Source organism: Schistocerca nitens, chromosome 4 (genome assembly GCF_023898315.1).
Source record: "Schistocerca nitens isolate TAMUIC-IGC-003100 chromosome 4, iqSchNite1.1, whole genome shotgun sequence".
Lineage (NCBI taxonomy): Eukaryota > Metazoa > Arthropoda > Insecta > Orthoptera > Acrididae > Schistocerca > Schistocerca nitens.
Genome location: NC_064617.1, coordinates 517,846,353 through 517,871,527, shown reverse-complemented (window position 1 = coordinate 517,871,527; position 25,175 = coordinate 517,846,353). Strand labels below are relative to the sequence as shown.

General features: G+C 39.2%; 1 protein-coding gene across 2 annotated transcripts in view; it reads right to left on the bottom strand.

The window, feature by feature from the left end:
* LOC126251546 (1-phosphatidylinositol 3-phosphate 5-kinase) overlaps positions 1 to 25,175 on the bottom strand; it is a 437,758-nt gene that overhangs the window by 114,983 nt on the left and 297,600 nt on the right. For both annotated transcript variants that reach the window (XM_049952056.1, XM_049952057.1), the window contains 3 exons: positions 20,070 to 20,249; positions 12,722 to 12,867; positions 10,569 to 10,729 (listed from right to left, as the gene is read on the bottom strand). In XM_049952056.1, coding sequence (XP_049808013.1) covers positions 10,569 to 10,729; positions 12,722 to 12,867; positions 20,070 to 20,249 — 487 coding nt within the window. The remainder of the gene's footprint in view (positions 1 to 10,568; positions 10,730 to 12,721; positions 12,868 to 20,069; positions 20,250 to 25,175) is intronic.

The following is a 25,175-nucleotide window of genomic DNA, read 5'->3' as shown; positions in this document are numbered from 1 at the left end:
CTACCTCTCAGTTTGTCTTTATAATCATTCTGCAAGCAAAATGCAAAAAAAAACACTTCACAAATGAAGTGCTAACAAAGCCAAACAAGAAAAATTATCCTGTTGGTATATTCTGTGACTATGCCAAAGCCTTCGAGTGAGTGAATCACAAAATTCTGCTTAGCAAACTAAAGTGTTATGTCATTAATGGTATCCTTCTTGCATGGATGGAATCTTACTTCATAACAGAGGGCAGAGTGTCTCAATAACAGCCTGCCTCTCAGGCATGAAAGTAGATTGAGAGTGGGAAACAATATGTGGAGCGTCATGAGGATCAGTACCAGGCCCACTCGTTTCTGTTCTACATAAATGATCAACCAATGACTATACAGCCCATTTCAAAAACTGTAATATTTGCTAATGACATAAGCATACTAATCAAGGGCCAAATTCAACCATAGTTGGCACAGCTCGGAAACTGAACAGGCCTACTTGAGGGTCATAGCTTGCAGTTTCGATCTAATTCTCACAAAGACTTATATTATGCTATTTCAAACAAGCAATAAGGACCTTTTAGCACAAGAAGTAGACATTAATGTCCATAGCCTCAATGAAGCACATTGTGTATAAAGCATTGTGGTCCAGATAAATAATTAAAATGGAATCAACACTCAGTTAAGCTAACGAGGAAGCACAGTTTAGCATGTTATGCCATTAGAAGCATCTCCTATTTTGTGGACCAAAATACAAGAGTGTTGGCTTACATTGCATATTTTCATTTCCCTATAGGTTTGGGAATTATCTTCATGGGCTGTGCACCTAAAGTAAATAAACTACTTGATTTGCAGAAGTGATAAGTCAGAATAATATGCAAAGTAGTTAATCTTACATCTTAAAAAGTCTTTTTAAGAATCTTGGAATGCTTACACTCACTTCCCAAAACTTTTTCTCCTTAAGAGGTTTTACTGCTGCCAATAAATATCAGTTTCAACTGAACTGCGATATGCGCAGTCACAATACTAGACACAAAAATAATGTTCATCAGTAGAACAAAAAACCAGTTCAAGTTGCAAGTTTTTACTTTTTATTCATTCGATGAATAGTTTCGGGCCGAGACTCATTTTTAAATCATCATGACAGTCAAAAATAGCATTTCCAAAGCTGTAAAAATATGCAATGAACATTTGAAGTGCATAATGATGTTGTTGTTGTGGCCTTCAGTCCTGAGACTGGTTTGATGCAGCTCTCCATGCTACTCTATCCTGTGCACTGTGCAAGCTTCTTCATCTCCCAGTACTTACTGCAACTACATCCTTCTGAATCTGCTTAGTGTATTCATCTCTTGGTCTCCCTCTACGATTTTTACCCTCCATTCTGCCCTCCAATGCTAAATTTGAGATCCCTTGATGCCGCAGAACATGTCCTACCAAGCGGTCCCTTCTTCTTGTCAAGTTGTGCCACAAACTCCTCTTCTCCCCTATTCTATTCAGTACCTCCTCATTAGTTATGTTATCTACCCATCTAATCTTCAGCATTCTTCTGTAGCACCACATTTCAAAAGCTTCTATTCTCTTCTTGCCCAAACTATTTATTGTCCATGTTTCACTTCCATACACGGCTACACTCCATACAAATACTTTCAGAAACGACTTCTTGACACTTAAATCTATACTCGATGTTAACAAATTCCTCTTCTTCAGAAACGCTTTCCTTGCCATTGCCAGTCTACATTTTATTCCTCTCTACTTCGAACATCACCAGTTATTTTGCTCTCCAATTAGCAAAACTCCTTTACTACTTTAAGTGTCTCATTTCCTAATCTAATTCCCTCAGCAGCACCCGACTTAATTCGACTACATTCCATGATCCTCGTATTGCTTTTGTTGATGTTCGTCTTATATCCTCCTTTCAAGACACTGTCCATTCCGTTCAACTGCTCATTCAAGTCCTTTGCTGTCTTTGACAGAATTACAATGTCATTGGCGAACCTCAAAGTTTTTATTTCTTCTCCATGGATTTTAATTCCTACTCCAAATTTTTCTTTTGTTTCCTTTACTGCTTGCTCACTATACAGATTGAATAACATCGGTGATAGGCTACAACACTGTCTCACTCCCTTCCCAACCACTGCTTCCCTTTCATGCCCCTCCACTCTTATAACTGCCATCTGGTTTTTGTACAAATTGTAAAAAGCCTTTCGCTCCATGTATTTTAACCCTGCCACCTTCAGAATTTGAAAGAGAGTATTCCTGTCAACATTGTCAAAAGCTTTCTCTAAGTCTACAAATGCCAGAAACATAGGTTTGCCTTTCCTTAATCTTTCTTCTAAGATAAGGCGTAATGTCAGTATTGCCTCACGTGTTCCAACATTTCTATGGAATCCAAACTGATCTTCCCCGAGGTCGACTTCTACCAGCTTTTCCATTCGTCTGTAAAGAATTCGCTTTAGTATTTAGCAGCTGTTACTTATTAAACTCATAGTTCGGTAATTTTCACATCTGTCAACACCTGCTTTCTTTGGGATAGGAATTATTATATTCTTCTTGAAGTCTGAGGGTATTTCGCCTGTCTCATACATCTTGCTCACCAGATGGTAGAGTTTTGTCAGGACTGGTTCTCCCAAGGCCATCAGTAGTTCTAATGGAATGTTGTCTACTCCCGGGGCCTTGTTTCGACTCAGGTCTTTCAGTGCTCTGTCAAACTCTTCACGCCGTATCGTATCTCCAATTTCATCTTCATCTACATCCTCTGTCATTTCCATAATATTGTCCTCAAGTACATCACCCTTGTATAGGCCCTCTATATACTCCTTCCACCTTTCAGCTTTCCCTTCTTTGCTTAGAACTGGGTTTCCATCTGAGCTCTTGATATTCAGACAAGTGGTTCTCTTTTCTCCAAAGGTCTCTTTAATTTTCCTGTAGGCAGTATCTATCTTACCCCTAGTGAGATAAGCCTCTACATCCTTACATTTGTCCTCTAGCCATCCCTGCTTAGCAGTTTTGCACTTCCTGTTGATCTCATTTTTGAGACGTTTGTATTCCTTTTTGCCTGCTTCATTTACTGCATTTTTATATTTTCTCCTTTCATCAATTAAATTCAATATTTCTTCTGTTACCCAAGGATTTCTACCAGCCCTCGTTTTTTTACCTACTTGATCCTCTGTTGCCTTCACTACTTCATCCCTCAGAGCTACCCATTCTTCTTCTACTGTATTTCTTTCCCCCATTCCTGTCAATTGTTCCCCTATGCTCTCCCTGAAACTCTGTACACCCTCTGGTTTAGTCAGTTTATCCAGGTCCCATCTCCATAAATTCCCACCTTTTTGCAATTTCTTCAGTTTTAATCTACAGTTCATAACCAATAGATTGTTGTCAGAGTCCACATCTGCCCCTGGAAATGTCTTACAATTTAGAACCTGGTTCCTAAATCTCTGTCTTACCATTATATAATCTGTCTGATACCTTTTATTATCTCCTGGATTCTTCCATGTATACAACCTTCTTTTATGATACTTGAACCAAGTGTTAGCTACGATAAAGGTATGCTCTGTGCAAAATTCTACCCGAGAGCTTCCTGTTTCATTTCTTACCCCCAATCCATTTTCACCTACTATGTTTCCTTCTCTCCCTTTTCCTACTCTCGAATTCCAGTCACCCATGACTATTAAATTTTCGTCTCCCTTCACAACCTGAATAATTTCTTTTATCTCATCATACATTTCATCAATTTCTTCATCATCTGCAGAGCTAGTTGGCATATAAACTTGTACTACTGCAGTAGGCGTGGGCTTTGTTTCTATCTTGGCCACAATAATGCGTTCACTATGCTGTTTGTAGTAGCTTACCCGCACTCCTATTTTTTTACTCATTATTAAACCTACTCCTGCATTACCCCTATTTGATTTTGTATTTATAACCCTGTATTCACCTGACCAAAAGTCTTGTTCCTCCTGCCACCGAACTTCACTAATTCCCACTATATCTAACTTTAACCTATCCATTTCCCTTTTTATATTTTCTAACATACCTGCCCAATTAAGGGATTTGTCATTCCACACTCCGATCCGTAGAACGCCAGTTTTCTTTCTCCTGATAACAACGTCCTCTTGAGTAGTCCCCACCCGGAGATCTGAATGCGGGAGTGTTTTACCTCCGGAATATTTTACCCAAGAGGACGCCATCATCATTTAACCATACAGTAAAGCTGCATGCCCTCGGGAAAAATTACGGCTGTAGTTTCCCCTTGCTTTCAGCCATTCGCAGTACCAGCACAGCAAGGCCATTTTGGTTAGTGTTACAAGACCAGATTAGTCAATCATCCCAACTGTTGCCCCTGCAATTACTGAATAGGCTGCTGCCCCTCTCAGAAACCACACGTGTGGCCTCTCAACAGATACCCCTCCGTTGTGGTTGCACCTACGGTATGGCCATCTGTATCGCTGAGGCACGCCAGCCTCCCCACCAACGGCAAGGTCCATGGTTCATGGGGATAATGATAACTGTCTTCTTCGGAAGTGTCACTTTCAACTGTGTTATGATATTTGAAAATGGATCTTGGCCTGAATCTAGGCATCAAATGAATAAAAAGTAAAAATTTGCAACTTAAGATTTTTTTTTAAGTTGCTGACCCAAACTACTCCAGCATGCTGGAGGTTCATAAATAATTTTCATGTTGAGTTTGCCTCCATGTCTATGTTTCACAGAGGAGTTATGGTACTCTGCTGGGAAAATATTCAGCAAGCTCTCATCTAACATAAATACAAAAACTGGGAATCCCTAGCAATTGAAAAGAAAATTGAAAACATACCCCATTAGCCACTATTTCTATAAATTATCTGAAATCATGTACTACAAACTTATGTTAGCTACATGGCAAGTAGTAATGCATAGTAAGAGTCAGTATCTAAAGACATAAAATTATTTCTTTGAAAAATACCATTGGAATCAAATAGATATTAAGCTCTATCGAGTGAGGAATGCAGTGATTAGCACACTTGAATCGAATTCTGTACAGCTATTCAGATTTTGGTTTTCCATGATTTCCCTAAATCTCTCTAGGCAAATGTTAGGATGATTCTTTTGGAAAAGGCATGTCCAATGTCCTTCCCCATCCTTTCATAATCCGAGTTTGTGCTCCATGTTAAATGACAGCACTGTCTACAGGATGTTAAATTCTAATCTATTTTCCTCCCTTCTTTCCTTCAAGCTACTAAATGCAGATAAACAGCAGCTATATAGTAAAACTGGAAGACAGCAGCCTTTTTCAAAGGTGCAACTTTCTTGTTAACTCGATTAAATTAGGGAAAAAAAGGGGGGGGGGGGCATAAGCATGAACAGTATTACGCATTACAGCATTAGTCTACTGTTAATAATATAGCACACAGATGAAGTTTCTATGATGTAATTATCTCATGTTAATATACCCCTTGACTCATTTGATATCCCTGAAGGTTCCCCTTCTGATGGGAGTTAATTAATTAATTAATGTTGAAGGGAGGGACAATAGTAGAAATAATCAAAATGAACCATTTTTATTGGTATGGACACCTGGAGGGGATGAACGTAGATGGCCAAAAAGAGTGTGATAATAGGTTTCTGGAGAGAGAGCCAAGTGCAAATGACCTCCAAGATCATAGTATAGAGATGTTTTTTATGTGATGATCAGAAGAAGAGAACTAGAAAGGGGCTTATAAGATTTGAGGACATGGAGCTGGAAAACATGTACCAACAGCCACACTTACATGATGATGATGAGTTTGGTATAGCACAAGTAATGTTGATAGGTACTGTGATTGTCTCAAATAGCAGAAAAAACATTTGCAGTGATGTATGGTGCTGTTACTCGGAATGTCCACAAGCTCTACTGAATGGATGTTTGAGAAAGGATAATGGGTTCTAATTGTTCATCAAATCAAATCATGTCTACAGTCAGTTTGCAAGCCAAACTAGGAATTATCTTAGAAAGGGAGCAGACCTTGACTGATTTATAATCCAGTGTATCTGGTGACAAAACCACTGCAAAAGCCCCTCTAAAAACAAGCAGTGGGCGGTACATACATAGATAGCTAGCTGATTCACATAAATACAGTCTTCAAAACCTTGTGTAAACATTGCTCTATTATATCAGCTGACTGATGGTAGCAACAAGTGCATAACTGAGTTGTATGGGCTTACAGTCATATTTCCTCAAAGGCATAAAAATAAATATTGGCCTATGACTTAAGCTGTAGCCTTTGGTTCCCCTTGGCAAAACTTCCTTGATGTTAAAGCTGTGTTTAAAAACTGTTGTTGCAGCCAGTGAATAATAGAAAAACAAACATTTAACCACCAAGCTACCTGTCTCAGTACAACCTACCTCTAATTTGGCAATGACCTTTCATTATTGTTTGTCTGATAAATGTGACTCAATATCATTCAAATAAATTGACTATCCAACAAGTTATCTTCACCAAGGCCCTCAGTACCAGCTGCCACCCTCCTTTCTTTCTTCTATAATATTACTGTGGTACAAACAAATCCAAATTCATGTCAATTCATCAGCATTAGCCCAAGTTATTGCTGTTTTTCTTATTTTTTTTTATCCAAGTTATCTTCTAAGATCAGTAGCAAGCATGATAGTTGATAAGAATAATACAATAAAGAGATTATTCAGTCAAACCTAAGACCTAAATATTACTGGGAATTTAGTGTCAAATCCAAGCAGGTTGCAAGTTTTCTTAACTAAAAGCACTTTTCACATCAAATCAATAAAATGTAAGATGGAACTGCAAAGAGAGCACAGTTCATTCCAATGGAAGCTTAATTATATAGTAATCAACATGTGTGAAAGAACAGACAACACACATTCATAAAATCAATCTAAAGACACCAAATAAGCCTTTTAAGTGAAGCGACCTTGATGTCATGGTCAATGTCTTTCAATAATATCTTCTTGTAAAAAGGACTAGCTACACTTGCTAATTAACTCCCGTAATCTAACACAGCACCCTCCACGAGACTAGTGACATTCTTTTCCAAATTAAAAACTACAGGTGTGATGAATCAACACATCTGAAATCACAACTGCCTAATTTATTCATCGTTTTGCAGTTTGTGATGTGTAATTGTGCTGCATGTAAATAATATTTTTACTTAAATGACACATAACTGGTGTTGAATTTGACTCTATGTTGTGTTCCAAATATCTATTTATACACTGGGACTTGTCAGAGCATGCCATTGAAAAGTACCACTGTTATGCATTGGAGGTCTCCCTAAGTTATTTTCAGAGACAATAAAAAGGCTTATAAGGCTTACTACAGTGTTTTTTGGATATTGATTCAGTAGAGGTAGGCTGGAGATATGTAACACATGCTACTAAATGTGATGTACATTGAAACAACCAAAAATTAGTCAATATTCACACATAAGACATTTCCATGGGCAGCAGTGACCCATGTGCTGTCTCACAAGCGTTCCAGATAGCATTACCATACCCCACAAGTGTCAAGCCAGAAAGATGAACATGGGAGCCTGGTGGATTACTGAACACATACATTACCATATATCTTCATAATCGATACAATATTTGTAAGAAACATTGTTCAGACTGATTATCAAGTATAAGGCAGCCCCAGTGCATGTGTTGGTTAAATCATGATATTACTGGTGTGTTGTTGTAACTGAAATATTATAGTTAATATCCATCAGACAGGACTGTCACAGGTTTATCCTACTCCATCAAGGGCCAAGCCACCTGTGAAAGCAGTTATTTACCAGCTCTGCTGCAAACATTGCACAGCTTTCTATATGGATATGACTGCAAGCCAACTGTCCACCAGGATGGATGGCCATAGCCGAACTGTGGCCAGGAGCAAAGCAGACCATCCTCTGGCACAACATGCAGCTGAACATATAAGGCTTCACTACCCGAGCCATCTGGATCTTTCCCTCCACCAACAGCTTTTCTGAACTACACAGATGGAAGCTATCCTTATAACACATTCTCCACTCCTGTAATTATCCCGACCTCAATCTATGGTGACATACTGTCCTCACACCCTCCACCCAACAGTTTCTATCCCCTCTGTCCTATCATCTCCTCCCCATTCTCAATTCCCACCCTCTTTGTTTGCTGCCATCTGCAATGCACCTGCTTATCTTTCCCCACTTCTCTCCTTTTTCACCATGTTTTCCCCACCTCCCCACTCCACAACCTCTGAACACTGTGATTGTTGGCATTCTAGTCCCTGCACCCTGGCAGACAGTGCCCCCCCCCCATTCCTCTCCTCTCCACACCCGTACACTACTATCTTTTTCCATGGCCCCCTCCCCCCCCCCCCCCCCAACCCCACCACCACCCATTAAGATTGCTGCCTCTTTTCCATATGATAGTTGCATTACAGTCCAAGCTGCTGGAGTAGGCAAATGCGCATGTAGGTGTGTTTGCTTGTGTGAATGAATGGAGTGTATTTCTCTTTCCTTTTCTGACAAAGGCTGTGCCAAAGCTTATGTGTAAGTTTGTTCTAATTGTGTCGGCCTGCAACTTAATGTGTCATCTTTATGGAAAGTAGCACTCTATCTTTTCCTACACTGTTGATATTCCAACCTGGAGTTATCATTGTTAGAAGTTTATCTTTCTTGCTCATTAAACTGTTTCACAAATTAAAGTTCTTAGAAAAGACCTTCAGTCTTAAAAATCACAAATAAATAGTGCAATTTGAGTAACCTGAATGACTTTTATTTGCTAATAATTTTTCTTGTACAATTTTTTTTTCATACTTACCAAATGCGTAGCTGATTACCTGACATTGCTCGAGTATGTATTTATTCCAATTCTATTAGCTCATCACCTCCTCACCTCACTTAGTCCATTTCCTTCTGTCCCCTCTATCTCCTACACCCCTCCCTCTTCGACCACCTGCCCCCCCTCTCCCCCCCCTCCTCCACTGACCATCTCCCGCCCCCTCTTTCTCTGTCTCTGTCCATTTCGTCCTTCCCATCTCTCAGTCCATCTCCTCCTCCTCCCTCTCTGTCAATCTCCACCTCTTCTCTTTCTGTACATTTCTCCCTTCCCCTTTCTGTTTGAACACCTCTTCCTCATCACCCTCCCCCACTTTTTTTTCACTCACCATGTTGTTATTCCACTCAAAAACAAAGTAGCTCATTGTGACCCCCGCAATATTTCTTTCCAAATAGTAAGTAATATGTGTTCCAAGTTTAATTGTTGTAGTAGTTTTGTACTGATAGCTTTGCCTCCATATGCACGTCACATATATTTAACATATTTCATCTATATCTATAGTTTTCACGCAGCTCAATGTTTATGCTGTCATACCTTCTTAACTATGTGTTGTCCAATGTTATAATTTAGTAGATACATTCAACAGCATATGTGGATACTGTGTGTGAAATGTTGTGAATAGAGTTACTAGCAAAGAAGTAATAAGTTTAAATGTCGCACATGATGCGGCAGTTTTTCACATATCTCAGTGTTTATGATGTTGTATCTCCTGGACTGCGTGTTGTACAATGATATAATTTTGCTGGTACAGTCAGTGGTACATATGAATACTGGCTGTAAAACGTGTCATCAGAACATATAGTATTACAAAAGTAATAAATAAAAACATTATGCGTGACATGGCAGATTTATTGCATAAACAGCAAAAACGTAGGAAGCGAGAAAGTTTCTTCCTTTTCATTGTTTTGTTGTGGTTCTCAGTGAGAAAAAGTTCCATAAAGGTTCAAAATTGTGTGTAAAGTTTGTTGCAAATCAATAAGTGCTCTCATTCTTAAATAATGGATGAATAAAGTCTGGGTATTCATATGTCGTTGGCTACACTACTATTTCATCCACACTCTCATCCCTTCGATAGGTAGGTGCTTCTTATCCCCTTGGTAGTTCTTTCACACAGTAAGCAAAATGTGCACAAAGTTCATTAAAATCAGTCCAATGGTTTAGGGGGAATGTGAAACACATATGCAAACTTACATATGTATACACATATATACACATGAACAAACAAACACAGGTTATTGGCCTGGCTGCAAGTGAGGGCAGCCTTTCTTCTTCGTTGCGTTACTGGGAGGAGGAAGATGGCAGGCCCATTTCCCTGGCCACCTTTTACCCTTAGAAAATATCTCCAATACTTATTTGATAGCAGGTTTAGTGGACCCAGAGCCATCCTGGAGACACTATAATGCAGAAAAATACCCCCTCCATCCCCCACCCCTCTCCAGGATTGAACCTAGGACCTCCAGGGCTGTAGTACTGTGCCCTAACTCCTAAACCACCACAGCCATATATTTATTGATTGTTTTACTTAACTGAACTTAATGCGACACTGAATTACCTTTTAAAGTACAATACCGTTTCATGTCTTATTCAGAAATGGTTGGGACAATGTAGCCATCCAGGTGTATGCGTATTCTGTTAGTTCCCAGGAAGGACTCATCCAGAAGCTTCACAAAATGTTCAGTCTTGTTTATGTATGTCTTGGTCACTCAGTACCTCAGTTATATGGTGAGTCATCATTTTCAGTTCTCCCATTATTTATAATCCACCAAAGACTTTACATTGTTATATGTATGTTTTATTTAAAGACATACCTTGACATGACCTGATCATTATTCATTTCATCATGAAATCGCCGATAATCCTGCGAACTCAATGCATATGCAATAATAGAAGAAGGTTCAGTTTCATACACAACAATTGGTACAGCTCCATCTGTTGGTGGCAGATGATGCTCCTGGGGACTCAGTGGACTCTGTAAAAAAAGTTATTTGTCACAAAATCACCATCATATGACTTTCATTGACATTAAACTTATCTTAAATGAAAGCATCTTCAAACTTAATGCAAAATTCTGGAATAAGTATCCCACCTCTTCAATCAAAAAAAGTTTGGATTTCATATTATCTAACCAATGACTATACATATACAGGGTGTTTCAGGACCTCCCCACCAAACTTTGAGGAACAATAGATCATACTTTGATTATCATTTTTTATTATGGAACATTTGTTTTGGTCCACTGTTTATGAGTTATGTGCATGGTCATTATGTGCACCACCACCTAGTGACCTGCTGTGCAGGTTCTAGGTAGGTCATTACTCTGTGGAATCATACCTGGCCTGTCACTCAGCTTGTGCCATTGTAATACGGTGCCTTCAGTGGAGTGCATCTTATCAGTGCTGCAGTCAGCTTGTGTTCTTATAATGCTGTATCTTCAGCATTGGCATCTTACTAATCTTGAATTCAGGTCTTCTTATTGTTTGTATTCAATGAATAATGGGGTATGGATTTGATGAAGACACCAACATGATTGTGTGTTATGGTAAGGGGATGGGAAATGGAAGAACAGCTCCTCATACCTAGGAAAACAGGTTCCCTAACAGAAGACATCCACTAACTCTTCTGCAATTCACGGATGCTTACAAGAAACAGGGAGTTTGCTCCCTAGCATGTTGGTGGTGGTAAGTGTCATGTCAGAACATCAGATTTTGAAGGTGAATTGATCTGTAGATTTAGGACTAGCTCGTTACCAACATCTTATGCAGTTTGTGCAGCGATTTGTACACAAAAGTGTGAATGATGTTTCCTTCCATACAGCTGTTTTATCTACAGATATGGCCTCCTTTACAAAAGATGGGTATTTTAACAGCAGAAAAAGCCACCTCTGACAATGTGAAAACCTGCATGTGGTTGCTGTTAGATTGTGCCAATGAAGATTCTCCATAAACATGTGGATGGGAATTGTGGATAATCTTCTACTAGGACCCGTAAAACAGTTACCTACATTAACAGGAACAGCTTGCTTACAATTCCTGCAGAGCACATTTACAGACCCGCTGGACAGTCTATGCTTGCTGTGTGCAGAGGCCTCTGTTTTCAGCAAGATGGAGTCCCGGCACACTCCAACGTTGATGCAAGAGCGCAACTAACTGTCAATGTTTGGGAACACTGGATACAATGTGGAGGGCATGTTGTTTTTCCAGCACATGTGCCTGATTTGACATATCTTGATTACTGCATGTTGATTGTAGTGCCACTACAGTGTCATTTGTTAGGACAATGTAGTCATCCAGGTGTATGTGTATTCTTGTAGTTCCCAGGAAGGACTCATCCAGAAGCTTCACAAAATTTTCATATCAAGAGTATGGTTTACATTATTCCACTTCCAACTTGAATTGAATTGACAACCTGAATCACTGATCAATTCCACCACATATGACAAAATGTTGACATGTTCTCCAGAGTAGTATGGGCAACGGTGTGCTGCATGCATTGAGGCACGTGGTGTATTTTTGAACCATTCACGATATTTACTGTCAGGGCATGCCTAATAATAATAAACGGTAATTTTTGTGCAACTGTAGTTATTCATTGCTATAATGTTAAGGGTGCATTAAAGACTGTATGTACCCTGATAAAAAATGATCCTATATAGGTGACTTCACTGTTCAATGTTTTTCAGTGAGGTCCTGAAACACACTGTATATAATTCAAATATTTATATGTTTCATAAGGAATATGGATTTTGTCATTAGAAGATGAATTCAGAATGAAACAGCTTAGAAAGTATTCTAGATACTGGATATTTGCATAGTAGGCACATGTTGCCGAACTCTGTTCAGCAAAAGAAGAAATAATTGAAATGACGGTCATCATACAGTTAGTTTCTGATATATTATTTTGGATTCTATATTGCAAATAAAAAGAAGATGAAAAGAAATTACATACTGCATTATATGCAAACCTGTATAGGAGCTGAAGATGTGGCAGAAGGCAATAGTTGTGACAATATAGTTTTAACACTCTTCTGTGATGATTTTCCATCATGACTGTCTTCAAGTGATTCAGAATGCATTTTTATTTGGACTTTTGGAGATGATCCTTCTAACACTGAAATGAAATGAAAAATGATTATAATGATTACAGACACAAAATTTCTAAATTGTGTGCTAAGGAAAAAATCACATTCAAAGCTGCACTTATAAAACAGTTTCATTAATGTCCATTACACAAAAGACTTACATCTGCAGCATATGATGATTTACTATAAACAAAATACTTTAACTTTTCTCAATAATTACTGTGAATGGTACATGGAATGGAAGGCATTAAAACACTAGTTTCACTTTAGTATGTTGTATCACTTCTAGTGTCGCATATAAAAAATGTGCACTACTGTACATCTATTCCTTGATGTCATTAAACCCACATACTTCCAATAAAAATAATGGAAACGAAGTAGAAAATACTACAAACAAATTTCCAAAACATGATAATAACAGTGCTAAAACATCTATAGGATATAATTATATGATTTACACACATCTGAGAGATTGTATTGGAGTCATGCCAAAAGCTAGAATAAAAGTAGGGTGTAACCAACTGGAATAAAAATAAGGAAACAGAATGAACAATAAAGGCTAACACTGTGGTAGCTGAACATTGCTTAACTGAGGGACACGAGATGAAACTTGACGAGACTGCGATACTTGCCAACACTTATGGTTTATGGAATTGGAAAAGTGTTTATAAAGAGGCAATTGAAATTAAGTTGGCTGACAATTTGATTAATGGAGGCAATGGCTATTCCCTTAGCAGGATGTGGAGCCCTGTCTTACCACCATCACGGTAGAACATTCTTCAGTGCAGCTAGTCTGAGTGTTTGAAAATGGTCATCGAGTGCAACGTAGCATTGCCACCGGTGCTCTACTAACGGCAGTGCTACCTGCCCAGTCTTGGAGGGCAGCAACAGTGATGGGTGGTGCATATGCTGTGTACAGTACGGAGGCCTACACAGGATGATGATTTGCAGCCTTGGCATCGGTTTTCAGCAGGACTCAGCAGGAACAGTGTTCTGTTGGAGATTGGTGATAGTTGGATCATGAAATATTGAATCAAGTTGATTTTAGGACCCAGTAGCAAACCTGAGGAGACTTTCAACACTTATTATGCTGAGAAAACCTACAAAATGACATCTTATTCTCCTTCCATTTGATGATCGCAGAGACAGCGGTGCTCAAAAGTGGCCTCTATGGACTGAAATAATTTATACATTAAAATTGTAAAACATATCAAACGTAAATCAGGGGTTTAATATACTTAAAAAGTTTAAACAACAATTTTAGAACATTCTATAAACACCATCTCTTCCCCTCATTTAACAATTGTGGAGTTTCTACTGCGCCACACCAAACACACCACCACACTGAAGTTGCCTCTGCTGTGTCCAAATTTTCCCACTGCCAGTGTGCCGAGGGTCACCGCATTGATGTTTCATAAAGAGTCTTACACCTTCCCAAAGTAAGGCTACAACATTATATTTTAAAAAATTTCTTAATAGTTACTGTGCTTAAAGTCAGTTTTTACTCAATCTATCATTTGGTGTACATTTCCAGTTTCTCCAGCACATTCAAATAAAGACTTCGGGAACTCTGTGTAGCACTTCCACTTGTTTACTTATTGTGCTAACTTCATGCTTGTTATCTTCTACAATTCGCACATTTGATCTTGTACATCTTGGAGTACTTTGCCTCATCGTGATTAGACCATGCTTCAATCCATGCACCATTTTCCACTCATGTTAAAATGCCATGGCGATGTTTTTTTGAAAAGAGCTTCACAATTATCTTCAACTCATACCCTTTGTAGATAAAGTAACAAATTTCTTCGTACCTTTAATATTGTTACTCTCTTCACTTATACCAAGAACTTGTTTTCAAATGACATAATGAAATTATCACTCTGCAGCAGAGTGTGCACTGATATGAAACTTCCTGGCAGATTAAAACAGTTTGGAAGGTAGTGGACGAGGTACTGGTGGAAGTAAAGCTGTGAGGATGGGTCATTAGCAGTGCTTGGCTAGCTCAATGGTAGAACACTTGCCTGTGAAAGGCAAAGGTCCTGAGTTCGGGTCTCAGTCTGGCACACAGTTTTAATCTGCCAGGAAGTTTCATATCAGTGCACACTCCACTGCAGAGTGAAAATTTCATTCCAGAAACATTTACCAGGCTATGACTAAGCCATGTCCCCGCAGTACCCTTTCTTCCAGAAGGGCTAGTCTTGCAAGCTTCACAGTAGAGATTCTGTGAAGTTTGGAAGGTAGGAGATAAGGTATTGGTGGAAGTAAAGCTGTGAGGACAGGTTGTGAATCACGCTTGGGTAGCTCAGTTGGCAGAGCACTTGCCCACGAAAGGTAAAGATCCTGAGTTCGAGTCTCGGTCAGGCACACAGTTTTAATCGGCCAGGAAGTTTCATACATATGACATCTTGTTTCCTACAGCCATTCGCTGTAGCTACTTGGTTAATGATACCTATTTCTGTTTGCAATTCCTGTTCTTTGAAGGGCAGTCTCAGGACTTTGTTGCACACTGCATAAAAGTATGCTCTTTTATGTTGGGCTGGATGGTGTGAGGTCACTCTTACTGTACTATCCGAGCATTTATACTTTCTAAAGATGCTAATAGCATGCCTTCCTCCCTCTCATCTTGCAGTCAAATCTAGAAAGTTAATTGCACCACTGTCCTCCACTTCTAATGTAAAGTGGATTTATGTATGTTGCTCATTTTATATTCCTACTCCTCCTACTTTCCTCCCTTTAAAGAGCAGAATATTGTCATCAATGTACAATCTGTAATAAATCATCTTGTCTTTAATTTCTGGAAAGAGCTGAAAAAAATGTGCTCAAAGTTAGTCATAAAAATCTCAGCCAAAATTCCTGATAGGCAATTTCCCATGGCCTACACATCGTCCTGCATAAAAACCTTGTTGTAGAAGATAAAACACTTAACAGCCAATTGAACTCTAGCATATACGTAAGCTTAAAGATTTCGCTCATGCTCACTGACCTGTTTCTTATTAGTTTCTTCCTAATAATATCTAAAGTTTCTGAAACTGGTATATCGGTGTAAAGGTTCACAGTGTCTAATGAGGCCAGGATGGCATCCTTCAGAATACTTATATCCTTTATCTCCATTTGCAAAACACAATATTTTTGATATTCTACATATGCTTGAAAGTGTACAGTAATTTCAACTTATAGTATAAAGCTTTGTTCAAGAGCTCTTTAAGTGCTTCCCTGCCAGTATAAATAACCTGCATATATTATTTTCTTCATGCAACTCTTGTCTTCTCTTTAAGGGAAGGAAAGAAGTAGTAGTAGAAATAATGGGAATATTAAATGACCAACACTGAAAAATGCACTTCACATTAGAAACTGAGGAAATTGGAGCAACTAACTTTCTAGATTTGTTTGTAAGAAGGGAGAGATGGAGGCATACTTTCAGGATATTTAGAAAGAATACATGCTCAGATAGTATTATAGCAGTGACCTCACACCACCCACACTCATATAACATTACAGGAGTGATGTCACACCAGCCATCCCAACATAAAAGAGCATACTTTTATGCACTGTGCAACAGAGCCATGAGACTGCCCATCAAAGAGGATGTTGCAAATGGAAGTAGATATTATCAAACAATTAGCTACAGCGAATGTATATAGGACACAAGACGCCATGCAAATGTTTACTAAAATTAAAAACAAGTTTCTCCGTACAAACGAGAAAGTAACAAGATTGGAGCTAAGAAGAAATTCGTCATTTTGACATACAAAGGGTATGTGTCAGAGAGAACTGCAAAGTTCTTAAAAAACCACCATCACTGTGACATTTCAAAATTAGGGAAAAATAGAGCATGGATTAAAGCACAAACCAAATACAATGAAGAAAAGTGACTACAGCAACTCCATGATGTACAAAATTAAATGTGAGAGTGTGATAGGAACTGCATGGGACAGATGAGATGAAATTTTGAAATCCAGTATAAGGAACAATCTAGTAACAGTGATCAGACAGTATTTGGAGCACTTGCAAAAGACAGCAAGCATGAATTTAGCATAACAAGTGAGCAAATGGAAGTGCTACACAGAGCTCCAAGAAGTCTGAATTCAGTAGTTAACCTTTCCTCCAAACCTCTCTCCCAATCCGAAACCTCTGTCCTATCCAAAGGTCTCACCTTCAGCCCTACTCCCAGATTCAACCAGCCAGCCCTCGTCAAAGATTTACTGTCCTACACTCGTACTCTCTGCTGGAAATATCACTTTGCCACGAAGAAAAATAATTCTAATCCTACTCCTAATGATCCAACTCCCCAAGACACTATCCAAATTGAACCCTGCCTGGAACAGTTCCGTCCTCCGTCACACCGGGACCCACCTCCTCTTCCTCAAAATCACCCTCTCCAAACCTTCCAGGAATTTCTCACTTCCAGTCTTGCATCTCAATCCTTCTTAAATAACCTTAATCCTACTCCCAACATCACCACTGCTGAAGCCCAGGCTATCCGTGATCTGAAGGCTGACCGATCCATCGTCATTCTTCCGGTGGACAAGGGTTCCACGACCGTGGTACTTGATCATCGGGAGTATGTGGCTGAGGGACTGCGTCAACTTTCACACAACACTACATACAAAGTTTGCCAAGGTAATCCCATTCCTGATGTTCAGGCGGAACTTCAAGGAATCCTCAGAACCTTAGGCCCCCTACAAAACCTTTCACCTGACTCCATCAACCTCCTGACCCCACCGACACCCCGCACCTGTACCTCCTACCTACTTCCTAAAATTCACAAACCCAATCATCCTGGCAGCCCCATTGTAGCTGGTTACCAAGCCCCCAGAGAACGTATCTCTGCCTATGTAGATCAACACCTTCAACCCATTACATGCAGTCTCCCATCCTTCATCAAGGACACCAACCACTCTCTCGAATGCCTGGAATCCCTACCCAATCTGTTACCCCCGGAAACCATCCTTGTAACCATTGATGCCACTTCCTTATACACAAATATTCCGCACGTCCAGGGCCTCACTGCGATGGAACACTTCCTTTCACGCTGATCACCTGCCACCCTACCCAAAACCTCTTTCCTTATTACCTTAGCCAGCTTCATCCTGACTCACAACTTCTTCACTTTCGAAGGCCAAACATACCAACAATTAAAGGGAACAGCCATTGGTACCAGGATGGCCCCCTCGTACGCCAACCTATTTATGGGTCGCTTAGAGGAAGCCTTCTTGGTTACCCAGGCCTGCCAACCCAAAGTTTGGTACAGATTTATTAATGACATCTTCATGATCTGGACTCACAGTGAAGAAGAACTCCAGAATTTCTTCTCCAACCTCAACTCCTTTGGTTCCATCAGATTCACCTGGTCCTACTCCAAATCCCACGCCACTTTCCTTGACGTTGACCTCCATCTGTCCAATGGCCAGCTTCACACGTCCGTCCACATCAAACCCACCAACAAGCAACAGTACCTCCATTATGACAGCTGCCACCCATTCCACATCAAACGGTCCCTTCCCTACAGCCTAGGTCTTCGTGGCAAACGAATCTGCTCCAGTCCGGAATCCCTGAACCATTACACCAACAACCTGACAACAGCTTTCACATCCCGCAACTACCTTCCCGACCTGGTACAGAAGCAAATAACAAGAGCCACTTCCTCATCCCCTCAAACCCAGAACCTCCCACAGAAGAACCACAAAAGTGCCCCACTTGTGACAGGATACTTTCCGGGACTGGACCAGACTCTGAATGTGGCTCTCCAGCAGGATACGACTTCCTCAAATCCTGCCCTGAAATGAGATCCATCCTTCATGAAATCCTCCCCACTCCACCCAGAATGTCTTTCCGCCGTCCACCTAACCTTCGTAACCTGTTAGTTCATCCCTATGAAATCACCAAACCTCCTTCCCTACCCTATGGCTCCTACCCTTGTAACCGCCCCCGGTGTAAAACCTGTCCCATGCACCCTCCCACCACCACCTACTCCAGTCCTGTAACCCGGAAGGTGTACACGATCAAAGGCAGAGCCATGTGTGAAAGCACCCACGTGATTTACCAACTGACCTGCCTACACTGTGACGCATTCTATGTGGGAATGACCAGCAACAAACTGTCCATTCGCATATATATATATATATATATATATATATATATATATAGAGAGAGAGAGAGAGAGAGAGAGGGAAACATTCCACGTGGAATAGTTGAAGGAAAGCCTGTGTACATGCTCCATATGGGAGTTTGTGCTGCAGTCAAACTACGGTACATCTGTAAGATGCTCCTAAACAAATGGTTTCTTAAATGTGAAATTTAAAACTTTAGCTTTCTTTTTGCTGTCTTCTACTGTCACACCAGACTGGTGTACCTTTACAAGGTACTAATATGTCTTCACAAGGCATTCCCCCCCCCCCCTCTCCCCCCCCTCCACCCCCCACCACCATGCATCACATGGATGACCTGAGAGTATGTATATAGAAGCAGATTCTACTTGTGTTGTCTGCTCAGACTGTGGTAAAGTGTTTAATAATATTTTGGATACCTTGGAAGGGGAATCTACATGTTCATATGTGTTATTTCCAAGCAACTATCTGTTTTTCTCATGAGTGGCTTGTCCTTGGCCCATGCTGATTCTTTACGAGGAAGTTCTTTATTTACTGGACTAGTATGTAACACCTTTATTTTTTCTATTAAAAGGTTCTAGTTCCTTTTTTACACTTTATTTCATTTTATTTTGTGTGAGTCAGCAAGCATCACAGTCAATTGCGATTTGTTTGCCGTGAAGCACAGACTGGTCGCTGTTGCGTCTGCTGAGCAGGCCATAGATAATAAGAGGACAAGCTGCATGATGAGCCACAGATGCTGTATTTTTAACAATAATTTATTGTTAATTGTTTTCCTTTTGATAGGAGAAGGTTAATATAAAAGCAATGAGACTTGGTATTTAGCTAAGTTGAGCAAAATGTAATGCAGTTGTAAAATATTTAATGCAGCAGTTTATGTCATGGCAATATAAAAAAATTGTAAATTAATTTTTTTCACGTTATCTGCCACTAATAAGAATAATTACCAAACCTGCAACTTCATGAAATAAAACCATTATAATCTTCAAAATTTGGCAAATACAAAACATCACAAGAGATAAACTTGTTCTCGAAAGAGAGTTTTCTGCTTGCCGCAAAATCAAATCCTGCTCCAACATTATTTATTGCAACAAATTCTGACAAGTATTTTGTATCAAAATTACCGTCCACAGTTCCAACAACTGTATCGGGAGGCAAATTGTAGTTATCTTCAGCCAGATCTTCATCAATAACATCAGAGCTCCCTTGCATACTTGGAGACGAGAGACATTCAACTTCTTGGCCTTCTGAGCAAGGACTGGTGGATCCTTCACATGTCTCTGTATCATTAATATCCTGTGGCACTGCCTGTAACAAACAATGCAATGTGTACACCACATCACAGTAAATAACAAACTGACATTCCAAATGACAACAATGCATTACGTTCACAGATCTTAATACAGTCCCTTTGAAAACTGATATTATGCAAAGGAGAATAAACCACAACCTATTATTACAAGTAACTTTTTTATTATCTGACAATTAAAGTATAATCATTTTATAACTGATATCCATTGTACATGGAATCCATCTTTACCCTGTTTTAAAAAGAGCATACCACATAACACAGACAGAAACCAAGTGCCAAATATTTAATTTCAGTCTAATACAGAAGTTAGGCATGTTGGTGTCTGCATGGGTACATAAGAGACTACAGATCTAAAGTTATGCTTCTACTGAATATACTTTCCTCTCTGAAAGAGCTTTATATGTGGGGAAAATGTCAAGTTGAACAGTGCTGGAAATGGGATTAATCAGGTCTCCCGATAAGATGATGAACGAGTCAGTTCTCACATGAAAGGGAGGTAATAGTTCATCGTTGTGTACATGCTGGCCAGTAGGTGCATGTCCAGTAATGTTTAATGGAGATCAAATTAACATTTGAGTTACTGACATATTTACTCCTAAAAAACCTCCTACATTTTAAAATTATGTATTTATTATAGCGTCTCTTCAAGTATGTGGCATGTGCACGTGTGCGTGATCTCTCTCTCTCTATCTCTCTCTCTCTCTCTCTCTCTCTCTCTCTCTCTCTCTCTCTCACACACACACACACACACACACACACACACACACACTGCATTGCTTTTATGGCTGAACACTTGCTGACACAGTCAGGAAAACAAAAACCAATTTGAGGCAACTGAAAGTATTAACTTCTGCCACAATAACATATGTTTCCGAGTCACCGCTACTGAGTCTGTTTTTATACAAAAACTGAAGAAATTGTCTGATGATTCATATGTCCTACACATTGTTTACAATATGGTATGCAGATATGAGGTCTATCTTCAGTAAAACTGTATCTCAACCAGGGTCTCTACAATAGCAACAGTTTTGAATTATCACAATAAACCTTGAGAAACAATATCTTAAATTATTTCACAAAAATATATTTATATTGCTGAAGAATCATCCAAACTGTGTTTTGGTCTTGATGACTTCAGTATCATTCTGCACACTTAGTAATTCATGCATCTTTGCTCAGTGTACCATAAAATGTGCTTACTTTGGCCACCTGGGGTAATTTCAGTCAGTGGCAGTAGGCCATCAAATCTTTTTTTTTTTTTTTTTTTTTTTTTGCTGCCATCTGCTGAATTCAGGGTATAATTATTTTGAAAGCAGTAATGTGTAGTGGACAGACGTCTCCGACATCCTCATTATTTCACTTGACTTGCGCACAAAAACTGCTGTACAGTGATTTTGGATTTCCAGTCAGCATGAAATAACGCTGTGCTGAAGTATGAAAACAAACTTCTGCATAGCTGAAACCGAATTTTGTAAGCCATTACCGCCGTAAAAGAACTGCTGTGCAAGTATATATTAACACACACACACAAAATGTACATAAACAATAAGTAGTGTTTGGCTAAGTTAGTTTTAAGATCAGCAATGTGAATTTTCAGAGTAACGTTGGCCAAGCCGAAAGTACCTATTAAAAGTAGGAGGGTATGCATATTGTAGTTACAACCAAATTGATTTACAAAATTCATTAGAAGAGATTCTTAAAAGGAAAATATCATTACACCAGGCCTCCAAAATATACTCTGCACCTTCTACAGGACAAAACGAAAGAAATTCATACAGGAAACACCCAGTGTCCTCGCATCCTTTCTGTGGAGGTCTGTTAATTTTCTTATCATTATTTTTAATTAGAAATTTATATTCTGAAACTCTTAAATTTCATGACATATCTTTTCAAGAATGTCTTCCAATAAAAAGAACTGTATTTAACCTATAGGCTATGATGATGTTTCAGCTTACTTTTCAATTCACTGAATATTAAAATTATTTGTGTATTTAATTTCCTAATACAACATTTAGTCCAAGCCAGTTAGAGAAAGTTATTGTGACCTTATAATGTTCATTTTAAGTGGCCGATGCTAATGCAGGTGGATGTAACTTCATCTTTTCATAATATTTTATTGCTGAGCAGAGTTACCACATTTCCTGGGAAACTTTCACCACAGCTAAAAATTTTATACAGCAAACAAAATGCTACACTTATGTTTTCACATCACTATGAGGTAAATGGTGTCTAATTCAATTACAACATTTAGTTTTCATCTTCACATTAAAATTCATGAAAAACCTTAAGAAGTGACCAAATTTAACCCATTTGGGATGAGGTCTGAAGCATGAAATCTCGTGTGAATATCTATTAACTGCTGACTATGTCATCCTTTAAACTTAATTAACATAATTTTGAATAAAAACTGGATATTATCTTTCTTCTGATACGCAAACACCACTGAAACATAACATTCCATATTGTCCCTGATGGAACACTTACTTTAACCTGAATTAAAGTAACACAATGAAATGAATTTCACCCATGTATCATCATTTCACAAACAAAGCACATTATACATTACTTTATACTGGATGTACACAATGAGATTGCAGGCAGATGCTACAAGTCATTTAATCACAAATTCATCACATGTGACTTCCTGGCAGATTAAAATTGTGTGCCGGTCCGAGACTCAAACTTGTGAGTTGTGCCTGGGTAGCTCACTTGGTAGAGCACGTGTCTGCGAAAGGCAAAGGTCCTGAGTTTGAGTCTCAGTCCGGCACACAGTTTTAATCTGCCAGGAAGTTTCATATCAGTGCACACTCTCCTGCAGAGTGAAAATCTCATTCTGGAATTATCACACGTGAATTAAAGTAAACAATATATGCACTTATTGTATGAAATGTCATGCAAAAATGCCCTTGATGAAAGCTGTACTGATTTGAATGTAAATTCTCATGTCTTTTACATATCATGCATATCTTAATACAACTGTTTCTTATAGCTCTGGAAATGAACATTACACTAAAAGAAAACAGTCTGCAATGATTACAGAAAACTGCAGACAACCAAAAGCAGCATGGGGTGGATGACGTCTGATCTTGTGTCTCCTTGATATAAGTGCAATGTAATAATTTCTTCATACTTTCATGTGTTTCATTTGGTAAAAAAAAAAGAGGGTTCAAATGGCTCTGAGCACTATGGGACTTAACATCTCAGGTCATCAGTCCCCTAGAACTTAGAACTACTTAGATGTAAATAACCTAACGACATCACACACATCCATGCCCGAGGCAGGACTCGAACCTGCGACCGTAGCGGTCACACAGTTCCAGACTGAAGCGCCTAGAACCGCTCGGCCACCAGCGGCCGGCTTCATTTGGTAATATATACTTAAATACTAATTGTTCCACAAGATGCAACTGTAACAAAGATTTTGTACAACTTTACAATGAGCTGTTTAGCTCAAACCTCATAGTGCATGTTGGTAAAATCTCTTTTGAGCGGTCATGGAAAAATTTGATGGTGGAACATTTGATATGTATAGCCATAATGTATCAATGTTTTTGTCTTCATCACGGGAGCAACATTAAGTTATTTAACAAAACAGTAACTGCTACCTCCGATACACCAGAGATAACCAACATGAAGAATAAGGTAGCACTTAACATATTTAATCACTGTCTGACAACCGACACATTCTCATGTACATAAATTAATTTTATTACAACAGAAACATGGCTTACATTTACTGGAGAAGTGCAGTAATGAATTACACACCATAAGGTTTGTTCTTGACTTAAACTTAACCAAAAAAGCACTCTTTTGAAAAGTAACTTGTAAATTTTGCTATGAAACTCAGCTGTATTAGTCCCTTCTGAATATGAAATTAACTCCTGCTGAGCAAGTAAAAAAAAAATATTTTGAAGTCCAAAACAGAATTTCTACAGCCTGGATAAAGTATGGAATAGTCACCAATTACCACTCTACATCTACATCTACATAGATACTCCGCAAGCCACGGTATGGTGAATGGTACCCTGTACCATTACTAGTCATTTCCTTTCCTGTTCCACTTGTAAACAGAGTGAGGGAAAAACGACCGTCTATATGCCTCCACATGAGCCCTAATTTCTCGTATCTTATCTTCGTGGTCCTTACGTGCAGCGGTTCTAGGCGCTCCAGTCCGGAGCCACGCTGCTGCTACGGTCGCAGGTTCAAATCCTGCCTCGGGCATGGGTGTGTGTGTGATGTCCTTAGGTTAGTTAGGTCTAAGTAGTTCTAAGTTCTAGGGGACTGATGACCACAGCAGTTGAGTCCCATAGTGCTCAGAGCCATTTGAACCTTACGTGCAGTGGCAGTAGACTCATTCAACAAACAGCTTCAAATGCCAGTTCTCCAAATTTTCTCAGTAGTGTTTCTCGAAAAGAATGTCACCTTCCCTCCAGGGATTCCCATTTGAGTTCCCAAAGTATCTCCGTAACACTTACATGTTGTTCGAACCTACCAGTAACAAATCTAGCAGCTTCCTCTGAATTGCTTCGATGTCTTTCTTTAATCTGAGCTGGTATAGATCCCAAACACTCGAGCAGTACTCAAGAATGGCCCACACCAGTGTCCTATATGCGGTCTCCTTTACAGGTGAACCAGTTTCCTACAACTCTCCCAATAAACCGAAGTCAACCATACACCTTCCCTATCACAGTTCTCATATGCTTGTTCCATATCATATCGTTTTTCAACGTTATGCCCATATATTTAAATGATTTGACTGTGTCGAGCAGGACACTGGCACTACTGCATGCGAACATTAAAGGTTTGATCCTCCTACTCATCTGCATTAATTACATTTTTCCACATTTAGGGCTACCTGCCATTCATTACACCAAATGGAAATGTTGTGTAAGTCATCTTGTATCTGCCTACAGTCATT